Source organism: Emericellopsis cladophorae, assembly GCF_022114955.1.
Source record: "Emericellopsis cladophorae strain MUM 19.33 chromosome Unknown NODE_2_length_1295279_cov_118_880017, whole genome shotgun sequence".
NCBI classification, from domain to species: domain Eukaryota; kingdom Fungi; phylum Ascomycota; class Sordariomycetes; order Hypocreales; family Bionectriaceae; genus Emericellopsis; species Emericellopsis cladophorae.
Genome location: NW_026250927.1, coordinates 1,161,378 through 1,188,722, shown reverse-complemented (window position 1 = coordinate 1,188,722; position 27,345 = coordinate 1,161,378). Strand labels below are relative to the sequence as shown.

The following is a 27,345-nucleotide window of genomic DNA, read 5'->3' as shown; positions in this document are numbered from 1 at the left end:
CGATCGCGCAAGCTCTCTGTAGGCGCAGATAAGCCACACGAACTGCCTGTCAACCTCCCCCCGCATCACCGACGTGGGACAGCATCGCCAACCGCACTCACCACGACACGCACGCCCCTCTGCCCGTTACCATGGCCGTCGTCAAAGGCACGGGCAGCCATGACCAGGCGCATGACCCCAACCTCCGCGACACGGTTCTACTCGACCAGCTCCCCTCGGACATGTGGACGGAGGGAATGGTGGTGCGCCCCAACGGCGACGTCCTCACCACGCGCCTTGAAGAACCCGATATGTTCTCCATCGACATAGCTACGGCCGCGCACTTCGAAAATGACGATGGCACTGTAAGACCGCGCTTATTAAAGCGCTTTCCCGACGCCAACGGGTGTTTCAACCTCTGCGCTCTCGAGGGCACCAAGCGCGAGGAGTACGCTGTGGTCACAGGATTTGCTGACCTCGCGCGGGGCCAGTTCCACTCCTGGGCGCTTTGGCGCATGGCCTTGCCGCCAGATGAGGGCGACGACAAGGCAGAATACACAAAGATCATGGATATCCCCGACGCTGGGTTTCTCATGGGCATCGTGCCCGTGTCAGATAGCATTGTCGCCATTGCCGACTCGATCCAAGGACGCATATGGCGCGTCGACTTGGCGAGGTCCGAATGCTCCGTGCTCTTTGAAGACCCGTCACTGGCCGCGCCTAGCGAGGCCAGCATCTTTGGCATAAACAAATTACGGTTCAGCGAGCGATTCGGCTGGTTCACCAACACCGGCACCGGCAAGCTCTATCGCTTCCCCATCGAACGCACAGACGATGGCAAGGATATCAAGCCTGTAGGCGACGTGGTGGAATTGGCAGCGGATCTCGAGAACGCAGATGGTCTCGTGATCACGCCCGATGGCAGCTCAGCATACGTATGCAGCTACACCGCAGGTCATCTTTGGCGAATCGACACAGATGGGGAAGCCGGCTCCGGCAGCAGCACCGTTCACTTTCTCCGCGACGACCTGGTGTCGCCTACGGCGATGGACTTGGTGTACAAGAAGAACGAGAAGCCAACTCTGTATATTATGTGCTGTGGCCGCGTCAACTCGGAGGTGTTGGAAGGTGAGAGGGGCCACTGGCTCAGCCTGGCCAATGTGGACAAGGATCAGCTACAGATTATGGTGACGGTGACCACAGAAGTCACATATGAGTACATTTGAGTGAGGTATTGGCCCGCCCGACCGTGGACACACCGGTTTCCTATCATCTTGGATAGATTTTGGCCATATATATGTTGTAAAGAGCAGCAGACAAGCAAATATACCCCCATATATGAAGTCGAGTCAGTTCCTTGTGCCCAGCTTCATACTCCGTGCTTCACAGCGGTTGTGCGTTGTCATCAGTGGAGACCGGCGTTCCATTTACCTGGGATTCGGCCCATTGGGTCACGGTGGGCTTTGGGTGGGGGAAGCGACTGGAGATCATACGATTTTGGTTCGACATGGAGGCGGCGAGTGGGGGATTTCCCCAGGTTGGGGATGGGGCTGAATCTGATCGACCTGGTCGTGACTCGTGCACATCGCGGCGGTATGTGACATGTCTGTCCCCTTGACATGTGCAAATCCCTCGTTGCGCCGTTGCAGACACGCAGAAAGAAGGCTATCCAGTACACCAGCGGTCCATTCATCTAGCATAAAGTACACGGGCGTAGCTCATACGTGGCCTACAAAAAGTCACCCCGGCTCACCAGTCATACTCCAGCGCCTGCTCTTTCCCTCCAACCACATCAGCCGCATAGGATCCAGGACCACACGGCCGTGTTCCTGCAGCTCTTCGAAAGACTTCCAGCCACACGCTTCCTCCTCCAGATGTGCCATCAACGCAGACAGCAAGCCGAATTGGCTGACACAGTCATCGGCATTCGGACAGTGATACCACTCAAACTCGTGAAACTCGCTATTCATGTGATCTGTGAGGGCGCCGACGGTCTGGAAACCACGTTCGCAAAGTGTACAGCTGAAAACCTTCGTCTCTGGGTTCCAGGAGCTCTCGCGCGTGGGCTGATGGAGCTTCAAGTTCGTAATGGTGCCCGTATCGTCGCACAGACATACGGCGTTGAATATGTCGCTGCGTTTGAGGTAGGTGTCTGGACAGCTGCCTCGCTCGAGATGCATGAGCACTGCGCTGATGCGGTCGTGGCCGACTGGGCAAAAGGGACACTGGACAGGCTGTCCGGGAAGTGAAGCAGCCACATGAACTTGATGCGGTGGTGTTGGCGGTGGAGTCGGATTCGCAACCGCACTGACGGTTGCTGGACCTTTGTTGCGCCGGACGAGGGAATAATTGCGGTCGCCTTTGTGTTGCTGGGAGTTCAGGTGCTGTCTCGAGTCAGCGCTAGTTGCCAACGATGAAGATGCCATGCGCGGGGGCTTACGCTCTTCACGTTGTTCACATTGTCCATAGTCCTGCCGCACGAGCCACAGAGGCAGTGCTTGAACGCCTCGTGGTCGTTTCGGTGCCTCGTGATGGCATGTCGTTTGCTGCATCTGAGAAGGCGGCAGGTGTACCCGTCATCTTCCGTGGCGAGGGCCTCGCACCAGCCTTCATGATCATCTTCCAAGCCGCATTCTACACACTCAAGGTCGGGCTTGCAGTGGCCTGTGTCGTTACAATGCTGGTCCCGTGCATATTCGCCAGCGGGAAAGGTTCGATCACACTTGCCGCATCCAAACATGGTGGAAGAACGGTTGGCTGACAAGATGACGAAAGTGTTGGCGCGACTACTCGTGGCTCACTTGCTAGGAGCGCGATGACGGTGATCAATGGCTGTGGATGTGGCGTCTCTCCTTCTCACGCCTCGTGATGCGCGTTCAAGATGGACCAGACTTACTGTCGGTTCAGTGGCTATGCTGGGGAGTGAAGTAGAAAGCAGGCTCATCGCAAATTGATTGAACGAGTCGATGCACTTCTCGCTGGACAAGCAAGACGCCCTCTGGTCACGATGAGGCGTTGAGCAGAGATGGTGGCTTTGGGGATACAAAGGTCGCACAGTATAGGATGGTTCGTTGAAGATTCAAGACAGCCTATAGGGGCTTAGGAGCGTGTCCCGGTCTTTTTAACTCATCTGCATGTGAAACGTGCCGTAAGGTGTACTGATCAGGTGCAGCAGAATTGCAGCGTCGTGGCCGACAGCGACCATTCATTGACTGCTGCCTCCTGGAAGGCTCAGTACAAAAGCCATTTCCAGCGTCTATATGCTAGTACTCAGGCAATCTTCCTTTGGCCCGCCGCGGTTCTGCCCATGACTTGAAGCTGGCAGTACGCACCTACACTTGACTTGACAGGCTGTGTTCCGATGGTCCACCGCTTCCTGTCGATAGTAAGACGGGATAAAAGCATTTCGTACTGTTCACGCCATGATCACTGAGTGACACCCTGGCAGTTTCAACAATGCCTGATGCATCCTGAATCCACCACTCAAGCTCAATTGATCAGAAAGTGAGAAGTATGTGAAGCAAGCATGCACAGAGACGGGGCACGTACGGTCGTCCGAAGCCTTGTAGTGTATCACGTATCACGTGCTTTCGTGCGTAGTACCTTCTCCCCCGACCTTAGTCATTCTCACAATATCCAAATTAGGTCTAGCGTCGTACTCGCAACGTGAAAACTCAAAGACCCTGGCAGCAATCTCACCTCCACAAACAATTCCATCCGCACGTCACAGCACCATCAGATTCGATGGACGACACTAAGCGACCAGGGCCGTATCGCCGCCCAGGCAAAGGAGGAAGAGGCGGACGTGGAGGACGCGGCGGAGGCGGACGAGGCAGAGGTTCGCGAAGCAACGGACAAGGCCAAGACCGCCATGCGCCATCTTACGATGACTATCAAGTTGAGCATGACCATGAGCAGTCGGCGCCAGTCAAGAAGGAGGCGTCCGCCCCCCAGGCGACGGGTGCGCCTACGACAAGCGACCGCCGATTTGCTGACCTACAGGGCGTTCATCCCCTCATCGTCAAGGCCATCACGGAGGATCTCAAGTTTGAGAACATGACGCCCGTCCAGGCCGCGACTGTCGACGAGCTGTTGCCGCCTAACCGCCATGACTGTCTTGTGCAGGCCAAGACTGGCACAGGCAAGACGCTCGCCTTCCTCATCCCCGCTCTGCAGACCATGATCACACAGAAGCGGCCGGCTGACGCTGGCATCTCGCTGCTCGTCATCTCACCAACGCGCGAGCTCTCCATGCAGATCGCCACTGAGGCGACCAATCTACTACAGAGGCTGCGGCAGTACCGCGTGCGCGTCGTCATGGGCGGCACCAACAAGAACGCAGAGGAGAAGCAAATTCTGGGTGGCTGCGAGATTCTCATTGCTACCCCAGGACGTCTCCTGGATCATCTTTCGAACCCGGATATCGTGTGGGCGGTGAGGAACGTGGACACGCTTGTCCTTGATGAGGCGGATCGCCTCCTGGACATGGGTTTCAAGAGGGATCTGCAGGAGATTGTGCGTCACCTGCCGGACAAGCAAAAGACTAATCGCCAGGGCATGCTCTTCTCGGCGACCATAGCTCCTCACGTACAACAGGTTGCGAGCCTGGTCCTGGACCAGGGCTACAAGTTCATCTCGACGATCCCCGCGGGCGATGTGAACACCCACCAACGTGTTCCCCAGTACCTCATCGAGGTGCCTGACTTTGGGTCAGTTACCCCTGCCATGGTGGGCTGCATTCAAGAAGAGGCAGCGCGGATGGATCTAGGTGGACCATTCAAGGCCATTCTCTTCGCCCCTACTGCGGCTCTTGCCGACTTCTACGGCAACATTCTCTCATCGCTGCCTGGTGTGCCCCCTATCCATATCCTGCACAGCCGCATTTCACAGAACCGCCGCACCAAGACCACGGATCTGTATCGCGCCTCGCCGTCTGCGATCCTCGTGGCCACCGATGTCGTTGCTCGCGGTATGGACTTCCCCGGCGTCACCACCGTGTTGCAGGTTGGTATTCCCTCCGACAAGCAGAGCTACATCCACCGCCTGGGTCGCACAGCGCGTGCCGAGGCAGATGGACACGGTGTCTTCATCGTCGCTGCTGCGGAAGCCTGGTTTCCCAAGTATACGCTCAAGGAAATTGAGTTCAAGCCAAGGCAAGCCAACATGTCGTCCGCAGAGAGGGTGATGGCGATCGCGACGAGGATGGAGGACCAGGAGAAGGGCAAGGTTTACCAAGCTTGGCTGGGCTACTACAACAACCACATGAAATCTCTCAAGTGGGACAAGGAGGAGCTCGTCCGACAGGGCAACGTGTATGCGCGCAACGGTCTTGGCGCGCCCGAGGTCCCGGCCATGGCCAAGTCGACGGTGGGCAAGATGGGCTTGAAGGGTGTCAAGGGGCTGAGGGTCGTCCCCGATCCGCCTCGACAGAGCAGGAACGGCGGACGTGGCGGACGTGGCGGCAGACACTAGGAGACTCCTCCTTTACTCACCTTTTCGACGTTGTCGATTTGAGCAGATAGGGGCGATGTTAGGCACGTGGTGATTGGTGACTTGGCAAGATTGATGTGGTGCTTGGTGGACATTACTCATGATACCCAACGAACGATAGACAAGAAAGGGCTTGGAGAGGGACTTTATGCAGATAGACTTTTGGAATTACGAAGACACGAATAGAATCTTTGCAGGCTACATTCTCTCCGCACTGATCAGGGCGTGATCACGTCCGCATCGAATGGGGGTTTCATGAGGTGCTGAGGCGTTATGTGATCTCCAACTTACCACTAACTTAAATTTGGTCAACTCCAAGGTTCCAAACTTGACACATCCCAGTCTAGAAACAAAGGTGGACATGCAAGCAAGAGAAGGACCGTTTGCCACCGCGTACTCCCTGGAGTGCTTCAAATTGGTGGGCGTGTTTACAAAACGTTCAAGACTTTTGATCTCAGCTCCTCGAGTTCAACCAGCAGATTCCACCCACTGGCAAATCACATCTAGCGTCGGATTCCTCGGTACAATAACAAAGCCGTTCTGAGCATGATCATTAGAACAGACACAGCCTTCATGTTGATAAGACGCCCAGGCGCGCGTAGGAGAGCTGGATATCTCCAGGGTAGCCAAAATTCTGCGGTTCCATTCTTCCGCACGGCCACTGCCACGCCTGGGATCCGCGACTCCAGAAGAGAGAGGAAAAGGGGGTCACAAAGCGACCGAGGAAAGCGCCAGATGTGGACTGCAGAGTCCCATAGTCGCACCGACATGAGTCTCGGACCGGGACATGGCCATGATGCCATACGTAGTAGATAGCACTGGTTGGACAGATCTATGCAGCATAATCCGTATGTGACCTTGATGTCGCAGCACACGTCATTGGTCACTGCAAAAGTGAGGCGCGCGCGAGATATTTTTGTTGTTTTTTCTTGGCTCGCACGGGGGAAAGTCAAACAAGATGGTGAAAAGGTGAATTGCTGATAAAGCAGTCAGTCGACTGTCCGGCAGTTGAGCCGAGTAACGGACCGAAGAAAGTGGCCCGGGACCCTCAACGGACATGCCGCCATGTGGATCTGCCGAAGACTTCGAGAAGGCCGTCTTGTGTAAGTCCGTGTTGAACAGCGTCGTGCGGTGGTTGTCACTTGTCAACTTGGCCTCGCAGTCGAATTCAGTACCCATGGGAATGGGGTACAGCGTGGGCGCGGGGTTATTGAGAGACGAGATGCCATTCTTTTGCTCGTTCTTGTTAAACATGCTGCGACGACGCTCGGAGATGGCTGTTGGCCAATGCTGACAGTGACAAATGGTGACGATCGGCCGCCCGCTCCGTCTCGGGTCCATACTAATTGGACAGTGGGACACTCAACGTGCAGAGAAAGCTTGACTCGCGACTAGTGAAACGGACGGGTCGCCCTATCCAGCGTGGCCACCATCCCGAATATTGAAATTGATTCCGCAGTCTATGTATGGCTGACAAGAATGACGCGCCAAGGAGGATTGCGATCATCAAGACGTCAATCGAAAGGACGTTGTCTGCCCTCTTAACTCTGGGCTAAGGACGCAACCTCCTCAGGAAGATCCCGTTAAGCTTAATGGTGACATCATCCAAGACGGTACGTAGTGCCAAGCACCGTCCATCCTCCTCCGCACGGAATGTGCGCTCAGTACTATGTAATGTACGTAGAAATAAGGCCGAGGTCTCCAATTTGCGCATCGACATTCCAAACGCATGATCAGAAAGTTTTGACAGACCCAGAAATGAAAGACGCTCCTCGCCAACAAGACTCTCCAGCAGCGAAATTCGCGACTCCGCTTGTCGGACCTACTCCTCGTTATGCGGTGGAGATTTCTCCAACAAGCGTCCACATGGGTTGACGCCAAAGAAGCGCCGCTGACATCGGGCCTTCTACTTGCGTAGTCAAGTGACGGAATTTCTATCCTGTGCGTGCGCTGATGTGAACACTGTAACTAGAGTGACTTCACACTGCATGACGAGGCCAAGGGTCCTGCGTCCTTGCTCTGATTGGTCCGACTTGGGTGCGTGCAGCCGGATTGGGGAAGGTGGCTTGACCTTGCCAAACGGAAAGGCCAACGTCTGGGAGATGGACTGCAGTGAGAAAGCACTCGCGAATCAGCGTAATAAGTTGATTGTGCATTGGTTGCAAGGCAGTGGTTACTCAAATGTTCAAACGACTTCCGTGGAATACACGTTCGGTGAGATACAGTAAGGTAGCACGAAGTAGGTACTCCTACCAGATGGTGAAAACAGGGCCCGCTAGGCTGGCAGGTGCCGTGCGCGTTGCTGCAGCCGCACCTGCACTGCCGGCTCCAGTATGTATGTCCATCGTCGATCACCAGTGCGCCGCCCGCGACATCACTCACTCATCGCACGCTAACGATCACACGCGCTGAGTTTACTGTGCGAGCGCCAGTCTGCCCACCGTCCCCAATTTGATGGCGCCGAAACGGCCGGTGGAGATCTCAATCCACCCCGGAGTTGAACGACACTCCATGACGGGCCCCCAGTCGGCGCCACGGGGCATCCTTGGCCCATGGGCACGCACGCGACGTACCTGATCCTGATCCTGATCCTGCTCCTGCTCCGCACCCCGACTGGCTTGCGCGCGCGCCCAACGATGAAAGCAGCAATATTTAACTTTTCTCAATCCTCGCCGCCGATGCCCAGGTCTCCCAGAACACCCCTCCCCTTCGTCAGCCAAGCCTTTCTTGTCGTGGAATCCGGGGTAAAACCAGTACTACTTAAACTGCGTCGCACCCTCTCCCCTCTGTCCACCTTCACCTTTACCCGACCCACGACTCTTCGAGACATCCATATCATCTCAGACACGCGGGTCGTGACGAAACGAGACATCATCACAAAGGCATAAGACACTCGACAGACAGTTGCCCAATATGTTGGGACGCATGTGCGTATACACCTGGCACTCCCATCACCACAACAGAGAATCTGACAACACAGGTCCGTCAAGATCAACGGTGCCGACTGTGGCGCCGAGGCCATCTTCCTGGGCGTCATCACGTCCATCGGTGGCTTCCTTTTCGGTTACGACACCGGTCAAATCTCAGCACTGCTAACCTTCACCGACTTCGTCAACCGCTTCGCACAGGGACCCGAGGGCGACAAGGCCTGGCAGCCCATCATCCAGTCCCTCGTCGTCTCCCTCATGAGTATCGGTTCGCTGATCGGCGCTCTGACGGGTGCCTACACGGCTGACTGGTGGGGCCGCCGCAAGTCTCTGACGTTTGGCGTCATCATCTTCATCATCGGCAATGTCATCCAGGTCACCGCCATGCGCTCGTGGGTGCACATGATGATGGGCCGCTTCGTCGCTGGTTTGGGTGTCGGTAACCTCTCCGTCGGCGTGCCCATGTTCCAGTCCGAGTCGTCGCCCAGGGAGATCCGTGGCGCCGTCGTCGCCTCGTACCAGCTCATGATCACCATTGGTATCCTTGTCTCCAACCTGATCAACTACGGTGTCCGCGAGATCCAGGAGCAGGATGCCTCTTGGCGCATTGTCATCGGCCTCGGCATCTTCTTTAGTCTGCCCCTTGGCGGTGGTATTCTCGCCGTTCCAGAGTCGCCTCGTTGGTTGGCGCAGCGTGGACGCTGGGAAGATGCCCGCACGTCCTTTGCCCGTCTCCGTGGCATGAAGGACGACCCCGGCAACCCGCTTGTCGAGGACGACATTAATGAGATGAGGACCATCCTCGAGAAGGAGCAGCAGGTCGGCTCCGGTACATGGCTCGAATGCTTCAACCCCAACACCGGTGTTCCCAAGCTGGTCTACCGCACTCTGCTCGGCGTTGGCATCCACTTCTTGCAGCAGTGGACTGGCGTCAACTATTTCTTCTACTATGGCGCCACCGTTTTCCAGTCCTCGGGTGTCGACGATCCCATCCTCGTCCAGCTCATTCTGGGTGCCGTCAATGTGGTCATGACGCTTTACGGTCTCTGGGTTGTTGAGCGCTTCGGACGCCGCTGGCCCCTGGTCATTGGTGCTTTCTGGCAGTCCGCCTGGCTGGTCGTCTTCGCCTCCATGGGTACCGCCATTGATGTGAACAACAACTCTACCGCAGGCATCGTCATGATTGTGTCGGCATGCATGTTCATTGCCAGTTTCGCCGGTACCTGGGGTCCCATTGCGTGGGTCGTCATTGGCGAGACCTTCCCTCTGCGCACACGTGCCAAGCAGGCTTCGCTCGCGACTGCTGGTAACTGGCTCGGTAACTGTAAGTTGGCTCACGTCTTTTGCCACTAAATTCTAGCTAACATAGCGCAGTCATGATCGGTTTCCTTACACCTCTTGCCACTGATGGCGTCGGCGGCAGCCCCGGCATCGGGTTTGCCTACGGATACGTCTTTGCGGGCACTAACTTTGCCGCCGGTCTCCTAGTCTGGTTCTTCCTCTACGAGTCCCGCACTCTATCGCTCGAGAACGTCGATCTCATGTATGGCCAGAAGGGTCTGAAGCCCTGGACCAGCCACAAGTGGGTGCCTCCCGGCTACGTCACCCGCATGGAGCGCGATACCAGCGCCTTCCGAAACATGTCTGTCAGCGGGCAAAATGGCAACGGGCATATGGCTGGCGAAAAGAAGAGTGATGAGAATAGCGAGGACTTTATGCCTGGCACTACGAGAACAGAGCATGCCTAAGCGATGAGGAGTGTATGAGTATACAAGTTTAGCGAAGGGAGCAAATACTAGGTCTTAGTTGCATAGCATGTACACGCATGGTTTATAAATCTCATGAACACTTCAGCAGACCAAAGAAGCAGCAGACCAAACAGACGAGATAACTTCTCACATTGTACGTCACTAGTGAGTTGTTCCCTGCTCAGTGATGAGAAGTGAACTCATGTGCTTGGTTTACTCTAAATATGATCTTGGTTAATGGACTGTGTTATGTTCTATGTCGTAAAAAACCATCTAGCTTTGTACCCTCGTCTTATGTCCAAGCACTCGGTCCAGTGCTGACCGCTTCATCACTGCTCCTCCGCCCGTGCGTAGGCGCCTGTTCCGGCATTGCCTGCTCCTCATCCTTCCCCTGGCGCGCCATGGTCTCCTCTGTGGGCGCGAACTTGCTCCGCACCCGGATAGGCTTGCCATACTTATAGAACACAAAAGGGATCACGGCGAGGACAGCAGCGAGGCCGCCTATGAGGGAGCCGCCGCCGCCGACGCCCATGGCGCTGAACATCTGGTTCACCCAGAGTGGTGCCGAGGCGGCACACAGAGAGCGGGAGATGGTGTTGGCGGCAATGGCGGAGGCGGCGTACATGAGGTAGCTGATCCTATGTTTAGTAAAGCAAACAGTGAGCGGCGGGATAGACTCACGTGTCAACGAGGTAGTTGAGATAGCCCACAAAGATGAGCAGCAACGACGTCGAGAGCAATGCCCCCGCAATGGTGGGCACGATCCAGTGGACAGAGTTGTACTGCGCCGACCAGGCGAACCAGAACATGGTGATGGGGAACCCGATGCCGCCCAGAATGGCCAGGGGCAGACGGTCCTCGGGCTCGAGATCCTCCATCTTGGCTTCCCCCTGCTCAATCTTGCGCTTGCGGCGACGCGTGTCGAGCATGACGATGAGACCGCCCAGGACGGCGCCCGTGACGGTGCCCAACAAGGGCAGCTCGCCGACGCCCGCGTTCCAGCCGCGCTTCTCCTGGAAGACAATGGGGTAGATGCTGAAGAGCATGTAGAGAAGCGTGTAGACGACGGACATGTAGACGGCGCAGAGGAAGGAAATGGTGTCGAAGAGGATGACCCAGGGTCTGATGAGGGCGACCTTGTACACGGCGAGGAGCGAACGGTCGCTGTCCTCGACGGGAGCCTTGACGTCCTCGAACCCTGGGATCTTGGCAGCGCGTATCCGCCTGGCCTTGTGCAGCAGGATGGTTGGCCCGTGCGTCTCGGGGATGGTGAACATGAGGACGAGTGAGGCGCCACCGAGCCAGAGCAGGACGTAAAAGGACCAGCGCCAGTCCTCCTTGAGCTCGAGGAAGCCAGAGATGACGGGGCCCAGGGCAGGACCGACGTAGACAAGAGCGCTAAAGGCGGCCATGGCGTTGCCGCGCTCGAGGGGGTTCCAGAGGTCAGCGACGACGCCGGGCGCATTGCTCAGGGGCGCGGAGACAAAGGTGCCCGTGAGGAAGCGTCCGACGAGGAGGCTGCCAAAGTTGGGGGCAAAGGCGCACAGAAAATTAAAGGCGAGGTAGAGGCTGAAGGAGAGGTAGAAGATCCAGCGGCGTCCGTAGAACTCGCTTAGGGGCGCAAAGACCAGGGGGCCGGCGACGTAGCCGAGGAGGAAGAGGGTGATGGTGAGGCCGGCGGCGACGCGGGAGACGCCAAAGCTCTGGGCGATGGAGCCTAGGCAGCCGCTCGGGGAGGAGGAGGCGAATGTTGCGTTCATGACGAGCCAGACGGCGGCGACGGTGATCTGCCAACGACGCGCGGTGCTCCAGTTCTGCGGGTTCTCAACGTCGTTGGGCGCAAAAGCGACATGGCCGCTGTTGTTGAGGTAGGGGGCTGGTGTCTCGAGGTGCTTGGTGCGAAAGGGCTTGTTGTTGGCCCGGGACAGGACCCTGTGAAGGCGGTCCATGTTGACTGAGAGGGGAGGTCTTAATCGATCAAAGACTCGTGAACGAGCAGCGCACACTGCACTTATAGCGGGAAGCGAGAGATGGGTGGACGGACGGACGGACACACTCACAAGAACGGACCTCGCGCTCCGAGGATAACGGGGAATGGGACCGGACTACTGTCCACGCCAGCTCGCAGTTTGCAGTTGTAGCAGTCATCGTTCAACACGAGCGAGCGGCGGGGAGCCTGGTGACTGTGTGGTTGTCGGCAGTGATGGTGCCGGGATGGTGCTGAGGAGGGAAGTGGTTGACGTCAAACGGCGGATCTCGCACGCAGGCATCGTTCATCGTGGCCGGCCCCCATAATTCATCAATCCATCAGCAGCCCTTCCTGCTGACGAGCGGCTACGACGGCATCGCGAGTGAAGTTGCCCATTTCTGGTCACCTCTTCTCACATGTACTCAGCGCTGTGGGATGGATGATGGTGTGCGCGGCAGCGCAATTGGGTTGAATGAAGTTGGTCATGGACTCACCCGGTTTCCGAGCGGACATTTCACTTTCGGGGTCATCTGCCCCTTGCAGACAACTACGATATGATGGGGTCCAACCAAGCGCATGCATGGCATGAAAATTGACACGGAAACGCGTGGTTACAGTTGATCAGCACACACTGTAGCACGTAGGGCTGGCTTTAAGCCATGAAGCAGTAGTCAACGCGTCCCACCGTGGGTCTGATGAAGGGAATGAGGATTCACCAATGAATTCCCAATACTACCTCGAATTTCCCAGTAGGCTATCCGTCAACGCAATCAGTCGTGTTGAAAGCGATCAGATCGCAGTCTTTCACAAAACGTCGACCTATGGGTGTCTGCTCCCGGGTAACCCAGAGCCCTCGGGTCATTGGTCACTTGAAAGGCAGTCCTCGAGCAGAGGTCGATGACAGCATAAAATGAAAGATTGCGGCTAGTGCCATTCATCAGGATGCCACTCACATGTACGTGTCGATTGGCCCTGAAATCTCCTAGGATCATCACGTTTCTGGCTACTTTAGCTAGAAGCGACAGGCGGCCCGCCCCGGAGGATTCGATTTCGGCTGTCGGAGCCAGGGACGTGGCGTCCACGCCTCTAGGGAATAGGCAGGAGGAGGGGTGTATTGTAAGCTGAGACTGCGGGCGCCGATCCCATGTTCGTACAAGACATGGATGTTTTACAAGGGCCTTGGCCCATACGTTGGATACAATACTGAACTCTGGCTAACATCCAGTGGTTGACCAGCATCGTCCCTTGGACAGCAAAGACAGCCTACCCTACACTCACTACGCCACATGGATACTCATATTTACAATGTATTCAAGTGCTGTCAATAGCACATGCATGGTTGCCCAGGTATCTAGTGTCATCAAGCATCATACAACCGCCCCTCCCACGCTCTTGACGGACCCGTCCTCCTCGGTCCGCCGACTCCCCATAGACTGGCCGCCCCGGACGTTGGTGACGGTCTTGAGTCCATCGGGCAGCGAGTCTGAGGACGCCATGCGCATCCTTCGGCCATCGTCGTCCTGCGCGGGCAGGGTGCTAATCTCCACCTCGTGCTTCTGATATATTTTGAGTGGGATGGGGTTAATGTGCTCCTCGCTGGCGGAGCGGTCCGTCTCGCCCAGGGACCCGAGGCTGTCGGCGCGTCGTCGGTGGCGCTGGCGGTCAATGTAGTTTGTCGAGCGGAACTGCGAGTTGGTCTGGACGCCGCCTGTGCGCGAGCGCTGGTTCGAGTAGTACTTTTCGGCAAAGCTCTTGAGGTTGAAGACGCGCTGCATCAGGGTCCACGTCAGGGGCAGGTTGGCGGCGATGAGGGCCGTCGACGACTCGCGAATGTACCAGAAGGTCCAGTCGCTGCCAAATGGCTGGTTGAAGGAGTAGTACTTGTTGAGCACGGCCGAGACAATGGTAAAGGTGCCAACGGCGAAGACGCCGCAGAGTACGGCCTTGCGCTTGGGCGACAGTGTCGACTTGAGGAAGATAGGCAGCGGGATGGCGATGATCATAATGTCTGACGAGATGTTGAAGACAGCATTAGTGATGAGGTGGTTCGTGGCGGCGGAGCACTGGGCTGCAAGGTGTCAGTAGGACGCATACAAGATGGGGACTGTCGGAAGCTACGCACTGCTCTTGGGGGGCACCGCCCAGTACTCGGTAAAGGGCCGGCACCAGACGCCCAGGTAGAGGACCTCCATGACGACAAAGGTGATCACGGCGTAGGCGGCGACGATCTTGACGGCCAGGTTCTGGCGCAGGGACATGGTGAGGCGGTGGTACATGATGAGCAGGCACGCCTTGACGAGCCAGATGGTGATGCACTGCATCTGCTCGACGACGAGGACCATCTTGGAGCCGAAGACGCGCTCCTGGATGTTGGCCTCGTCCAGGGGCGTCGGGTCGTTGGGGTCAATGAGGTTGCTCGACGTCGTCGATATAATGTTCATGCTGACCATGAGGACGGTGTCGGTGGACATGGCGAGCAGCATGAGGGCGTCCTCGACCTGCAGCTTGCGCCAGGAGCCCAGCAGGAGGCGGCGCGAGGCCCTGGATGGCGTGTGTCAACAAGGAGGATCCCAAGGAGTGGGAAGAACCCAGGGAAAGGGACGGGTTGTCATTGTCCGCGGGATGCACTCACATGCGGATCATCACCACCACCCATGTTACCGCATACCAGGTCCAACTTTCGGCCGTGAGGGTGAGCATCGACGCGGACATTTGTTTTGTGCGAAGGGGTCGTCGAGTCCGGTCTGGCCTCAGTACGGCATCCCAGGGTCAATGATATTTGATCCCCTTTTCCCCTGTTGCAAAACGCTCCTCGCAAGTAGGCACAACAGAAACAGCAAGAAAAGGAAGCCAAACGACGGTGACGGTGTTGGTAATTAGTACGTAGGTATTATGAGCAGTTGGTCGAGGTACGGCAGAGTTGGAAAGCGGCACCAGCGACGGGCGTGGGCGGTTCAAGGTAGTTAATAAGTGAAGATGGCAGCGACTGGAGCCTCCAACCGAACCGCCTACGTGATGCGATGTGTGTACGTAGTTAAAAGAACTCTGATTGAGGCCGCTGTTGGCGGCTTGCTGTTATCGACTCCATATTATTATCATTCTAGCCCAGCCAGCCGAGGACATGAGTGTCCACTGTCATGTCCACTGTCCACACCACCCTCAATTGACTCTTCACCAAACTCGCTAGCCGACCTGGGCCTAATCCAGTACAGTATGGAATCGACCAATCTTTCATTGGCGAGCCAAGACGCCAGGCCCAGGACATGACACGCCGCCGCCCCCAATTCCAGAAGCCATCCCCGACAATCCGAGCCAGGGACCCCCCAGCGTCCCAAGCCGCTGGGCGGCCGGCAAGTTCAAGTCGCTCAGCTGGGCTGCTGGAGCCTGGCAGTTCATGGATGACCCTGTCCATCTGGACTAGAACCATCTGTAGAATCCCACGGCATGATTAGTGCCTGCAGGGTGCGCCTCGGCTGCCCTTCCACGTGTGAGGGCATGTCGCAGAAGAAACGGCACTGGAAAAAGCTGAAAGCGAATCGCAGGGGCACAACCCCTGGCAGACAAGACATGTGCGCCGACGGATTGGGCCAACGACTTTGACACGAGCCCTCCGGGACCTGGTTCAGCAACTTCAGCCGCACGCATGGCGTCGTCCGTGCCCCATCCATCGAGGCACGACGATGGGCTGCCAACGGCCCAATGACGCACAGTATCGTTAATTACGATAGGTCATGATAACTCGAATCAACGGGCTAGAGGCCAATGACAACGGCACGGCTGGCGAAGATGGTGGATTGAGCCACTGGGACGGCGGCCCCCGTTTTTCCCCCATTGATCGACGACGTCCTCGGGGTATAATCCCTCATTTTTCATCGCCCTTCTCCTCACTAAATGAAAGGAGACCCCTCTCAGGCTGGAGATGGCGCGAGACGAACGTCTGTGGAGGACGATGGGCTGGGGAAGCGTGTGGGTGTTTGCGTCCACTGTGGCCTTGCGCACATGAGCTATAGTAACGAGGACACTAGTCATATCAACCTAGCTGTCTTGGCCTCGCCCCTGGTCCAGGGTTCATTAATTACGATTATACGAATGTCCGTGAGAGCCAGCGAGCCACACAGCATCTCCATTTATTTGGACCACTACAGTGGCATTCCTATCCGGCTCCCATCCCCGTCGCTCTGCTGTTCCGAATAGATGATTGATGATGGCCTGACCTGCAGCCATCTGACTCGCATTTCTCTGGGCGGCCGCACCTCACCTATACGTATCGCAAAAGAAACGTCGTTCGTCCCAGTGTCCGGCGCGGCTGGGGACCCCCTGGATAAAGACACAGTCATGAGTGACAGCGATACGTACGTATGATGCATCATCTGTCGGGGTTCCGGGTCAACAAGAGATCCGATCAAAGAGCATCAACAGCAGTCCCCCCAGAAAATGATTGATCAACTTCCGCATCCTTGGAGAAGCCTAAAAAGAGCATGCCATGACTACCGACTCATCAAGATGCAGCCCACTCTCCCACAGGGCCACAAACAACCCTTTCAACAGACGGCGCCCCACCAGCGCCACGCGCACCAGCCGTCTCGACTCACAACCCGGGATAACACCCCTTGTCGAGGAGCAGCAGCATGACATGACGCCTCGGAGAGTGTCTTCCACGTGCAAATATATCCGGTACCCCTAGTCCTGCCTGACGAGGCGTCGTCTATCGAGTCGGATAAAGATGCGGCTGGCCGCAGCGACGCACGAGGCGACAGGTCTCAAATCGCGGGACTCGGCGTATTTCGGTACTCTACCTATCTATCTACCTACAGCTGCTCCATCTCCAGGTGGGACTCGTGAATATGACATGAGGCCGGGGAGAGCTTATCGTCCCCCGAGCAGTGGGCGGTGGGCGGCGTACTGCAAAAGGGCCCCCCGCGCTGCATCGCCAATACGTACCTCTAGTAGTAGTTAGTAGCGTCCACGAGCGAGGAGACTAGGCGAATATCTCGGCGTATTCTGCCACTCTATGCACGCCATGTCTCAGCAAGGCCTCCACCGGGCGGAATTGCTTGTAGTGACGGCGCGCAGAGGTTCCTCAGATGGGCTTACCCACGCCCGTCTTGGACCTGAAGGCCGTCGTCTCTCTGGTGCCGTTGCGAAGCAGCAGCCAAGGTCTGTACGAGTAAGGTGGTGTTGACTTTCACAGCGGGCGGACGGGCGTACAGGGCCAGCATCGTCGGCTCTTCGATATCAGTCTTGTGGGCGACACTGCTTCATGTGGCCTGCTGGCGACGTGTAGGCATGTTTACAAGGTGCTGGAGGTCAGTGGACCGAAACAGCCAAGCATGAAAGAGGAGCAGAGCTCGACGACGTTTGCGCAGTATCTAGAAGACGACGACACCTAACAGCGCCGCTGCTTTTCTACAGATCCGCCTGGTCAAAGTTCCGCACAAAGTCGTAGTAGAACTGCACCATCAGCAGCTGGTCCTCCATCCGGAGCCTCTCGTCCACCGTGTGGATGTTGATGGCGGCATCCCGCGAGATGGGGTTCCAGCGGTAGATGTTGGGCGAGAGGTCTGTAGTCCCGGCCGTCAGTACGATGTGTGTGGCTGGCTAGTCAGGAGCGTTCGTTTACTCACTTAGGTAGTGCCTGGTATCCGTGTTGCCAAGCATAATCTCCCCCACAGGGACGACGGTCCTGCTGGCGTCGCCCGCTCCAAAGGTGTGCTGGATGGTCCCCGAGAAGACATCCCAGACCTTGCCCTCTGTCGGCGCGATAGGCGTGGGCTGGAACACCTGGTTCGCCTCGAGATACAGTGTTCCATTTGCGCTGGCGACCGCAGCCGAGGCCTCCCCCTCAGCCTGGAAAGCCTTGACGTCCAGCCCGTACTTGTCGACTACGGGCTTGATGTTGGCCAGCACGGTGTCCTGGATGCTGTCGATGCTGTCTTGCGGGGAGATGCGGTAGTTAACGCCCACGGCCACCGTCTCTGGCATGGCATTGATCTTGGTCCCGCCCTGGATCACGTCCACGGCCTGCGACGTCTGGAGCATGTATCGGCCCCCGCGCCCAAACACCTTGATCACCTCGTCCGCCAGACCTTTCAAATCCCCCTTCTTGACGAGTCGAGTGACCGTCGGGTTCGCATCGGGCGAGTAGCGGGCATTGCAGATCAGATGGCGATGCGTCGGTCCGTCCTCGAGGAGCTCCGGCTCAAACGGGTTCGCCTCGAGCGTGCTCACAATCTCCGCGGCGACGCCAATGGCCGTATGCGCCAAGGGCACAGAGGAGTGGCCACCGGGGAAGCTGAGCGTGAGCCAGATGTCCATGTGGCCCTTTTCCATCACCGACGGCAGGGCATATAGCACATTCTCCTCGGGCCCCTCGAAGCCCAGGCCACCCTCGTCCAGGATGACGGCGACACCGTCGTCGCCGTACTTCTCGGTGAGGAACTCGCCAATCTTGGTGGCACCGCGGTAGCCGGAGCACTCCTCGTCGTAGCCAAAGGCGAGCACCAGCGTCCTCTTGGGCACCCAGCCTTGCTCCAGGAGTGTCTCGACGGCGGACATGAGCGCGGTGAGGGAGCTCTTGTCGTCGGCTGCGCCACGGCCCCAGAGCCACTCGCCGTCAAAGTGCGCATCGAACGGTGGGTGTGTCCAGGTGGACGGGTCCGGCACGGGCACCACGTCTTGATGGGCTGTGAGGAGCGTCGGCTTGAGGGATGCGTCGGAGCCTGCGAGCGTGTACACCAGACCAAAGGTGTTGATCTTGTCCAGCTTGGCGTGATGGTGGCTTTGTATGCATTGTCAGTCCTAAACGAGACATGGCCACACAGGAGGGAGAGCTCACATCTTGGGATACAGCTCCCTCAGGGCATCATGCAGCGTATAGAACGGCTCCCATCGAGGGTCCTCCCCAGGCTCGCCATTGTCGTCGTACGAGACGCTCGGCACACGCACAATCCCCTGATGCCGCGCGACCAGTCTATCGAGCGCATCCCTGCCGGTGAGTAGACTGCTGGCATGCTCCAGATCGTCGCCAGAGGGTTCGAGAGCTGGGGGCAGGTCACATTTGAAGGGGGACGGCTTGGTAAGCTGGAACTGATCCTCTGCGAATCGCGAGGGCGTCACCCACGCTGTGGCGCCGGCGGCGAGGACGAGCGCTGCTTTGAGAGACATGATGGCGGTCCTGGTGAAGGAATTGTTGGTGATGTCGTGATTCCCAACGATGGAGGAGGATGTCGTGCTACGATAGGGAATATGTAGCTGATCATGGCCGACCTCGGCCGATCTACAGTGGGTCGCGGAGATACGGCATGCCCAGCATCAGAGGACGTTTGGTACTTTTGTGGTACTTTTGTTACTTCCAAGTGACCTCGAAAAGTGCCGTCGTAAACGATAAGAATGTAGAAAGAAGTATGAAAGACACATCGGAGACGGTAGGGTACGGGCTCGGGGGCTTCCGGTATGCTTGGTACATGTGGAACACGCCTACCCTATGGCACATGTCAGCAGCGAATCAATGTGTGACTTGTTGCAATGCTGCAAGGTCTTGAAGACGCTTGTGCCTGTGAATGCCTTTTAGGTGCTTCGGAGAATGAATCTCAATGTGCTTGACCTCGACCAGCCAGTCGTGGTGGACAGTTTCGTCAAGAGGCTTCACACTGGCAATGCATCTTTAAACCAACGCAAGATGTCAACTTTCCCCATGTCACTGTTCTAATCCACAGAAAAATTGGGGATGCCAGAGACACTATTCAGTCATTCTCTACGTATTTGAGCCTCCGACCGAGGTAGTACAGAGTCCAGTGACTAGAAACGCCCACCTAGCCGTGTCTTGAAGGCCAGGTACCCGACATACGCCGTGGATCCTGCCACGACCGTCTTCCCCACCAGACGGAACACATTGTCTAGTGACCGCTTGCTCGCCTCGTGACGCCACTCAACCATCGACCCCAAGAACGCCGCCGTGTCGTTCCTACGCGGAAAGGGCGCCTCGACCTCTTTGCCGTCCTCGTCGCGGTCCACGGGCACCGGGACGTCCAAGAACTTACACAAGGGGCCCCAGCCATCGGCCACTGTGAACTCGATCCTTCTGTCCTCGGGAATCTTGTCGCGGAACTCCTTGTACGTGTTCGCATACCACGCCAGCGCCTTGTCCTTCTCCGCCCGGTGATCGTAGCCAAAGTGGCCTCCGAACGCCATGGCGAACTTGATCCACGCCCTCGTCGTCGAGTCAAAGAGCATGCAGAAGAGCATCTCCAGCTTGGATGCCAGCGACCTCTTGCCGTGTATGCTGTTCAGCACGCTGATGTACCACTTCTCTGGGTCGCGGTTGAGGATGACGACCTTGGCCTCCGGGTACGCCTCGGCCAGCTCAGGCCCAAACAGCGCAGCCGGGACGTCGCATACGCCCTGGCATTCGCCCAGCAGACCGTCCCAGTCGCGGCGGGTGAGCGGGGCGGTGCCATTGTCGCTGTATTTGGCGTCAATGGCCCGGATCCACTGGTGGCCGTCCCGTTCGGGGTTATCGCGGACCGTGAGCATGTGGTAGCAGTCGTGAATGCCCAGTCGATAGAGCGCATGACGCATGCCTGGTGTCCTTGTTAGCTTGTGACGTTGGGCAAATGATCTGGCCCGGGGAGCGGTACTCAATGTGCCGGTTCGGTGGACGCCGCAGACGATAACGCGCATGGGCACGGCGCGATCCGAGAGCGCGCTGGGGTCGGCCATGTTTGCGACTCTGCGTGGACCTTGTTGTTTTGCAACTTTCGTTGGGCAGCGACGAGGGTCGGTGCGTTGGATCAGAACGAAAGCATCATTGGAGGTGGAGATGATGATCGCGCGTCGTCGCAGTCCGTTGCGAAGGGGAGCAGGACGGACGCTGCCAGGCCCGTGATCCTATTGGCAGAGAGACGGGCAGGCATCTTGCAGATTCGCAATCTTGAGGAAAGATGAACTCCGGGCAATCCGTGGAGACCACTGCATAAGAAGAAAGAAGGTCAATGTCCACGACCTCTGTTATATTGCTCGATGGGGGAAGTTGAGCTTTGTTGGTCACCAAGATTGCGTGATTAATTACTGGTTGCCAAGCAGCCACAAGAGCCCCGCAACACCAAAAAGCTCCCGCCACGATGGCATGAGCACCAGCATCTTGACCTCAGGCGCAGCTCCGGGCTCGACAAAATAGGCAAACCGAACCATAAGCTGGGTAGCGCTGCTCTGCCGTACGTCGTATTCCCGGCCACGATACCCACGGGTCCCGGGCCAGCCTAGATCTCGACAAGTCACCGCTAGCTCTTCGCTGTCTCCATCACGAATCCACGATACCAAACAAAGATGGAACCGCCATTTTCATTGACCCATCAAGCGGCAACGTTTGGGCACGCGCGTCCGAGCGCCAGCGTCTGAGCCAGGATTAGAAACCAACAGGGACAGCGACTGGAGACGACTTGTCAAGCCGGATTTTGCGCTGCCCAGTCATCCAAGGCTATCCAGCGCCTTCTCGAACACGACTGGTCGACGTACAGAGCCTTCACTTGACAGCCTTTTCCTCCACTCAGATTTCGTGGTGACGACAAGCTTTGCGTGGGCGGGTGGCCTGTGGCAAACAACTGCTCGTGGGGGTCACCTAGGATTTTCCAGGCACGGCTGTCAGTGGGCCGGGTGCCCTGGAAGGTGCGGCCCTAGTGGGAGGCGGCGCCCGTCACTGGAACCCGATACGGCTTCATGCCGGCGGCGGCGGCGGCGGGTGTGTGTGTGTGCATGTGCGCTTGTGCGATGCACCGCCCGAGTGACTATTGGACAGAGGTGATGCAATCTTCATGTGAAAGTGAGCCGAGTACCACTGCTGTTGGTGATTAGTGGCTCTGTGCTGTGCTGCGCTGATAGCATTTTGACAACTTGTGCGCCAGCAGGACGCGCAACACAGGCATTATGGGAAACCGACGTCATCGGGAAAGCGCTGCAGCAGCCATCAGGGATTGGAAGGAAGGGCCTGTCAACCGCCAACCCGTGCGAGGGATCTGCAATTATGGGCCCTCACTCACGATTTTGATAGCTTTGATACGCGTCGCCGCTGAGCCAGGATAGCCCCCCCCCCTCCCATCAAGGTTTTGTCATCCATGGACTGCATGCTTCTTCCCTACCAGTACGTGCCAAAAAAAAGGGCAAAACAGCGGAGCAGAGCACTGGCACGCAGAAACCCAATCTGTCTCGGTGCTCTCTCGGCGGGCACCACAAATACTTCAGGTTTCTTCGATTTTTATCGGCGGCACCAATGGCCGGGTCAGCGCCTGCTAGTCAAACGATGGACCGCCTGAACTTTCTGGCAAGAAAAGGCCCAACGCTCTGCTGTGACAATAATCCCTGCGCCTTCAATTCCGAGAAGTGACAGTGTCTAGCCCAGTCCTTGCGACTTCCTCCTAGCAGCGGATCGGTGGTATAGCGTGATCGGGAAGGACCCAGCGACTCCAGTTTTGATACTGCAAGAACTGTTTACCGCCCAAGGACCCTTTCAATAAAGGTATCGAGCTGGCTCCATCAGCCATTCTGTCTGTACCTCTGCTCCTCTTTTCCGATTGTCCATCAGACAACAAACGTCCTCCATCACCACCACCATCATCATAACCTCGCTCCCGCTCACAGTCGCTTCTAAGACACCTCGACGGTGCACTCCCTAGGGGTCTTGACCCACCCCAACAACACCCGTACGACGTACCCGGCACCTGTGGTATGCCACATCATTCTTTCCAACCCTGACGACAAGCATTCTCTGCTACACATCTTCGAGCCGCGAGACACGTCTCGGATATCATCATTACGGTTAACATTCTTCAACAAGCCGCGTCGGCGTTGGCTCTGTAAACGCCATGTCGTCGGGCGAGCAGCCTGACAGCGGCCGTGTAAGCGACACCACGACACCGGCCCGCAAGGAAAAGAAGAGAGTCGGATGGCGTAACCCCGACCTGAACCCCGACCTCAACCCCGACCTAGGTGTCAACAAGACAGCCGTTGAAGACTTCTCCACGCTCTCGCCTGGAGGCTCGCCCAAGTTCCAGCCAGCTGCCTACCCCCACGGTGCCCCAGACGCCCAAGAGCTCTCCGAGGCCCTTACCCGCATCCTCTCCCAGGAGCCTTCTCCAAACAAGACAACAGGAAAGGATGCCGCTCTCAAGTCACCACAAGACTCTCCCCCGACGGGAGGAGGCATCATGAGTCCCTTGCCCAGCCGCCCGAGACCCGCCCTCAGGCGCAACACTAGTTATGATGCGCCTCATGAGCGTGAGGAGGCCGACAAGGCAGAGTCAGAGGCCAACGAGAGAGTGCTTCGGTCCATTACCGATGCACGACTCCGTGCTGATCAGCTGGCCAAGTCAATCTCATTGGGGAGACACTCGGCCCCGGGTTCTAGGAGAAACTCGGATGACATTGGCGCCTCATTCCAGCATCTGGTAGGCGTCTCAGACGGCAGTTCGCGCGGACGATCGGCTTTCCGTCCCGCAGTAGTAGTGGACGACTATGATGCGGGCGAGTCCCTGCCCTTTGAGAGGCACGGCGCAAGGGCAACGGGTCTCACCACCGGCCTAGATGGCGCCATGGACAGCGAACATGGAGGAGGCAACGCGGTCCGGCATCGGGGACCAGCAGCTGCCGATGGGCCACAGCGTCTGGACACGGAGGACTCATATGACAACCACGACGTGGCGGCCAATATCGTTCGATCACATACACGCAAGCGTGATCTTTTTCACTCGGATATGCTTCGCGGCCGCCAGTCAGGCACATCAACTCCCATCATTGACGACCCTGATCTCGACTATGTCCCACGACCCAAGAAATACCATGGAGGCGTCCTCTCGTCACTCCTTAAGCTCTACAACGATGAGCAACGCCACAACGCTGGCGGTGCCGGATCAGGAGCTGGGGGAGGAGGAGGAGGAGGAAGCGCGGGCAGTTCTGGCCGCACGACTCCAGCTTATGCAACACCGTCTATTTCCGCCCAGTCCTCGCCATCCGCATCACGATCTACTTCACGAACTCGGCCTGCCCGATCCGGCCGTCCTAGCAGCGGTTTGTTCAGCCTCCACCGTGCCCATGGCTCTACGTCGTCACTCGCTCTTACTGAACTCATGAAGTCCTCGTCCATGTTTGCCGCGCCCGGCTCGAGCGTTTCCTCGGATCGTATGGCAGAGAAGGTCAAGGAGTCTGCAACCCCCAAGAAGCCCAAGAAGGACAAGTACCGCATCACTGTACACATTGCGGGCATCCTCGCCAGGCACCGGTTCCTCATCAAGCTATGCAGGGCCCTCATGCTGTACGGTGCACCAACGCATCGCTTGGAAGAGTATCTGAGCATGTCGGCGCGTGCGCTCGAGATCGAGGCCCAGTTCATGTATATGCCTAGCTGCATGCTTATCAGCTTTGACGACAGCACAACTCACACTACGGAGGTGAAGATTGTTCGGGTTATGCAAGGTATCGACTTGGGGAAGCTGCGCGATGTCCACAACATCTACAAGGAGGTCGTCCACGACAAGCTTGGGGTGGAAGAAGCGACGCAGCGACTCGACGATGTCATGAACAGAAAGGTCAAGTACCACGTCGCGTGGCGCGTTATGCTCTACGGCGTGGCCTCGTCGTGTGTGGCGCCGTTTGCTTTCCAGGGCCGCTTCATCGACATGCCGTGTGCGTTCCTACTGGGCTCTTTGGTCGGATTCCTGCAGCTGGTGCTCGCGCCTCAGAACGAGCTCTACGCCAACGTCTTCGAGGTCTCTGCCGCTGTCCTGACATCCTTTCTGGCACGCGCATTCGGTTCGATCAACGGCGGCGATACCTTCTGCTTTGGCGCCCTGGCGCAGAGCAGCATCGCCCTGATCCTCCCTGGCTACATGGTTCTATGCAGCTCGCTCGAGTTGCAAAGCCACAACATTGTCGCCGGCAGTGTTCGCATGGTACACGCCCTGATCTACACTCTCTTCCTGGGCTATGGTATTACCATTGGCGCCTCGCTGTACGGCATGATTGATCCCAACGCGTCGAGCGAGAAGGATTGTCGGGAGCCGCTGAACCGCAACTGGCACTTTTTGTTTGTCCCCGGTTTCACCCTGTGCTTGTGCCTGGTCAACCAGGCCAAGTGGAGGCAGACGCCCGTCATGCTGCTCATGTCGCTCGCCGGCTGGGCGGTCAACAGTTACTGCAGTCAGGTGTTCAAGGGGAACACGGAGATCTCGAACATGCTTGGCGCCTTGACCGTTGGCATCCTTGCAAACCTGTACTCAAGAGTGGGCCGCCACATCCAGAACGCGTGGTATGACAGTGTCGACTTCTGCAGCAGCACCATTATGCCTCGTCTGGCGCGCCTCACTGGTCGCAAGAAGGCTGCAAGCATGAGCTGGGACAGACGATCCGACCCGGAGTCGCGTCCTGGGTCCCCCATGGAAGAGAAGAAGCCCGAACGCAAGAAGCGTTCCGTTGGATACAGCCTCGCGGCGGCAGCCATGTTACCAGCCATCTTTGTGCAGGTGCCCAGCGGTCTGGCGGTGGGAGGGTCACTGCTGGCGGGTGTGCAATCAGCCGACTCTTTGACGTCCAAGGGCGGACAACACAGTGTCGGGCTCGAGGGCACGGCGTTCAACGTTTTGTTAAAGGTGATTCAGGTGGCGATTGGCATCAGCGTGGGCCTGTTCATGAGCGCGCTGATTGTGTATCCATTGGGCAAGAGGAGGAGTGGATTGTTTAGCTTCTGAGAGGGGGACAGACGTACAGAACAGCATGGGCTGGCTACGACAGCGAGTCTCGCGGGACTCTTGACGACTTGTTGCTATTTGATCGGCGTTTGGGTCTGGGTTGCATTGTTACAGGTCTGCATTGCTTGGGTTGGTCATTATCAGGCGGCAAGAAAACAAAGGTGTTGTTTATCGTTCTCCTGCTTTGGTGGGTCAGCTACTACTATAGATAATCTGGAACGTGAGCGTGAGCGAGCGACGCTTCTTTCCTTTGAGATTGCTTGTCCTGTTTCCTGTTTCCTGTGCTCCCAGTGCCCACTCATCATCTCGTCGACGTTGGACTTGGTAAAATCCTTGATCACCAACAACGCACATGACGTCAGAGCCACAACACCTACTCATCAGAGGCAGACGTCGGTCGTTTGTTGTTCCTCAAGCAAGCACTTCTCCTCATCACCACCATCACTTGGCCTATACTATAGCTGTTGTCCCATCAATTGAGTCGATTGGCCGCCATGCAAATTCGTGCGCCGCACATATCTGCCTCCATCGCCAAGGCCATCACCTTCCCGACCCTCTCCTCGCCTTCATCACTATGGTTCGCGCTATACATGCGCATCCTCGCCTTCACTCGGCTCCTCAAGCTGCATCTCACGCTCTTCCGCCCGGCGGACTTTACATCCCTTCGCAGCAACGTATGGAACATTGACGAGGATGACTACGTCAGCAGTTTCCAAGAGGGCGAGCTAGTACCCGTAGGCAATCTGGGCTACTCGGGCTCGACCTTTTTCACGACGCGCGATGGCAGGTTCCTCATCAAGAGCCTGCCGCGCAGGTTTGAGTACAAATTCTTCTCGGAAGACCTTTTTGTGCCGTACCTGGAACACATGGAAGCACACCCCGACGCACTCCTCGTGCGCATCACCGACATGCCCTATGCCAAGTACCACTCCGTGGGCGGGATCCTCGGCGCGGCACCCCCGTGTCACATTGTCATGGAGAATCTGCTGCAAGGCGAGGAGGAGTGGGAGACATTCGACCTGAAACCCAAGGATTATTTCTTTCCCGAGAGAGATATCGCCAATGGCGCCCTTGTGCGCGACGAGGTCATTGAAGGCCTGGTGGACGATCTCCCCGACAAGGCGCGTGTGCCGGCGCGTGCGCGGGCGGCGTTGCTAGCGCAGCTGGAGAAGGACACGGACATTCTCCAGGCGAACCAGGCGGTGGACTACTCACTGTTCCTGGCCCGGACACGGACGAGGGGGGATACTGACAACGACGACGACAGCGTGGGGAGTTGGCGCGAGGGCGTGAGGGGGGAGGATGGGTGGACGTACCGTGCTGTCGTGCTGGACTTTTTCTGGACAAAGAGTGCGGGCCAGGCCAAGGCCATGGAGGGTCTTGTGCGGGCGTTCAACACCGTGGCGGACAAGGGGCCCATGAGCATCACGGCGGATCCGGAGGAGTATAGAGAGAGGTTCCTCAAGATGGTTGGGGCGCTGGTGAAGGGGGTTTGAGGA

At 57.4% G+C, this 27,345-nt stretch overlaps 10 protein-coding genes across 10 annotated transcripts; 5 read left to right on the top strand and 5 right to left on the bottom strand.

The window, feature by feature from the left end:
* Positions 1-131: 131 nt before the first annotated feature.
* J7T54_007136 (uncharacterized protein) lies at positions 132-1,205 on the top strand (the record flags this gene model as incomplete). Its single annotated transcript, XM_051510810.1, has 1 exon — positions 132-1,205. One exon carries the CDS (start codon positions 132-134, stop codon positions 1,203-1,205), a length of 1,074 nt encoding a protein of 357 aa, XP_051366349.1.
* Positions 1,206-1,718: 513 nt separating this feature from the next.
* On the bottom strand, positions 1,719-2,923 carry J7T54_007135 (MDS1 and EVI1 complex locus protein; the record flags this gene model as incomplete). Its single annotated transcript, XM_051510809.1, has 4 exons — positions 1,719-2,363; positions 2,420-2,643; positions 2,781-2,811; positions 2,876-2,923. 4 exons carry the CDS (start codon positions 2,921-2,923, stop codon positions 1,719-1,721), a joined length of 948 nt encoding a protein of 315 aa, XP_051366348.1.
* An 800-nt stretch (positions 2,924-3,723) lies between these two features.
* Positions 3,724-5,451, top strand: J7T54_007134 (uncharacterized protein; the record flags this gene model as incomplete). Its single annotated transcript, XM_051510808.1, has 1 exon — positions 3,724-5,451. The coding sequence occupies one exon, from the start codon at positions 3,724-3,726 to the stop codon at positions 5,449-5,451; it is 1,728 nt and encodes a 575-aa protein (XP_051366347.1).
* Positions 5,452-6,040: 589 nt separating this feature from the next.
* J7T54_007133 (uncharacterized protein) lies at positions 6,041-6,723 on the bottom strand (the record flags this gene model as incomplete). Its single annotated transcript, XM_051510807.1, has 2 exons — positions 6,041-6,211; positions 6,496-6,723. The coding sequence occupies 2 exons, from the start codon at positions 6,721-6,723 to the stop codon at positions 6,041-6,043; spliced, it is 399 nt and encodes a 132-aa protein (XP_051366346.1).
* A 1,659-nt stretch (positions 6,724-8,382) lies between these two features.
* Positions 8,383-10,144, top strand: J7T54_007132 (High-affinity fructose transporter-like protein; the record flags this gene model as incomplete). The annotated part of the gene is made up of 3 exons (XM_051510806.1): positions 8,383-8,396; positions 8,450-9,720; positions 9,771-10,144. The coding sequence occupies 3 exons, from the start codon at positions 8,383-8,385 to the stop codon at positions 10,142-10,144; spliced, it is 1,659 nt and encodes a 552-aa protein (XP_051366345.1).
* Positions 10,145-10,436: 292 nt separating this feature from the next.
* On the bottom strand, positions 10,437-12,093 carry J7T54_007131 (benomyl/methotrexate resistance protein; the record flags this gene model as incomplete). The annotated part of the gene is made up of 2 exons (XM_051510805.1): positions 10,437-10,776; positions 10,826-12,093. The coding sequence occupies 2 exons, from the start codon at positions 12,091-12,093 to the stop codon at positions 10,437-10,439; spliced, it is 1,608 nt and encodes a 535-aa protein (XP_051366344.1).
* A 1,387-nt stretch (positions 12,094-13,480) lies between these two features.
* J7T54_007130 (uncharacterized protein) lies at positions 13,481-14,825 on the bottom strand (the record flags this gene model as incomplete). Its single annotated transcript, XM_051510803.1, has 3 exons — positions 13,481-14,181; positions 14,236-14,654; positions 14,782-14,825. The coding sequence occupies 3 exons, from the start codon at positions 14,823-14,825 to the stop codon at positions 13,481-13,483; spliced, it is 1,164 nt and encodes a 387-aa protein (XP_051366343.1).
* Positions 14,826-17,519: 2,694 nt separating this feature from the next.
* Positions 17,520-20,831, bottom strand: J7T54_007129 (uncharacterized protein; the record flags this gene model as incomplete). The annotated part of the gene is made up of 5 exons (XM_051510802.1): positions 17,520-17,674; positions 17,738-18,891; positions 18,949-19,389; positions 19,960-20,692; positions 20,750-20,831. 5 exons carry the CDS (start codon positions 20,829-20,831, stop codon positions 17,520-17,522), a joined length of 2,565 nt encoding a protein of 854 aa, XP_051366342.1.
* A 2,138-nt stretch (positions 20,832-22,969) lies between these two features.
* On the top strand, positions 22,970-25,846 carry J7T54_007128 (Uncharacterized UPF0442 protein-like protein; the record flags this gene model as incomplete). The annotated part of the gene is made up of 1 exon (XM_051510801.1): positions 22,970-25,846. One exon carries the CDS (start codon positions 22,970-22,972, stop codon positions 25,844-25,846), a length of 2,877 nt encoding a protein of 958 aa, XP_051366341.1.
* A 494-nt stretch (positions 25,847-26,340) lies between these two features.
* On the top strand, positions 26,341-27,342 carry J7T54_007127 (uncharacterized protein; the record flags this gene model as incomplete). The annotated part of the gene is made up of 1 exon (XM_051510800.1): positions 26,341-27,342. One exon carries the CDS (start codon positions 26,341-26,343, stop codon positions 27,340-27,342), a length of 1,002 nt encoding a protein of 333 aa, XP_051366340.1.
* Positions 27,343-27,345: the final 3 nt, after the last annotated feature.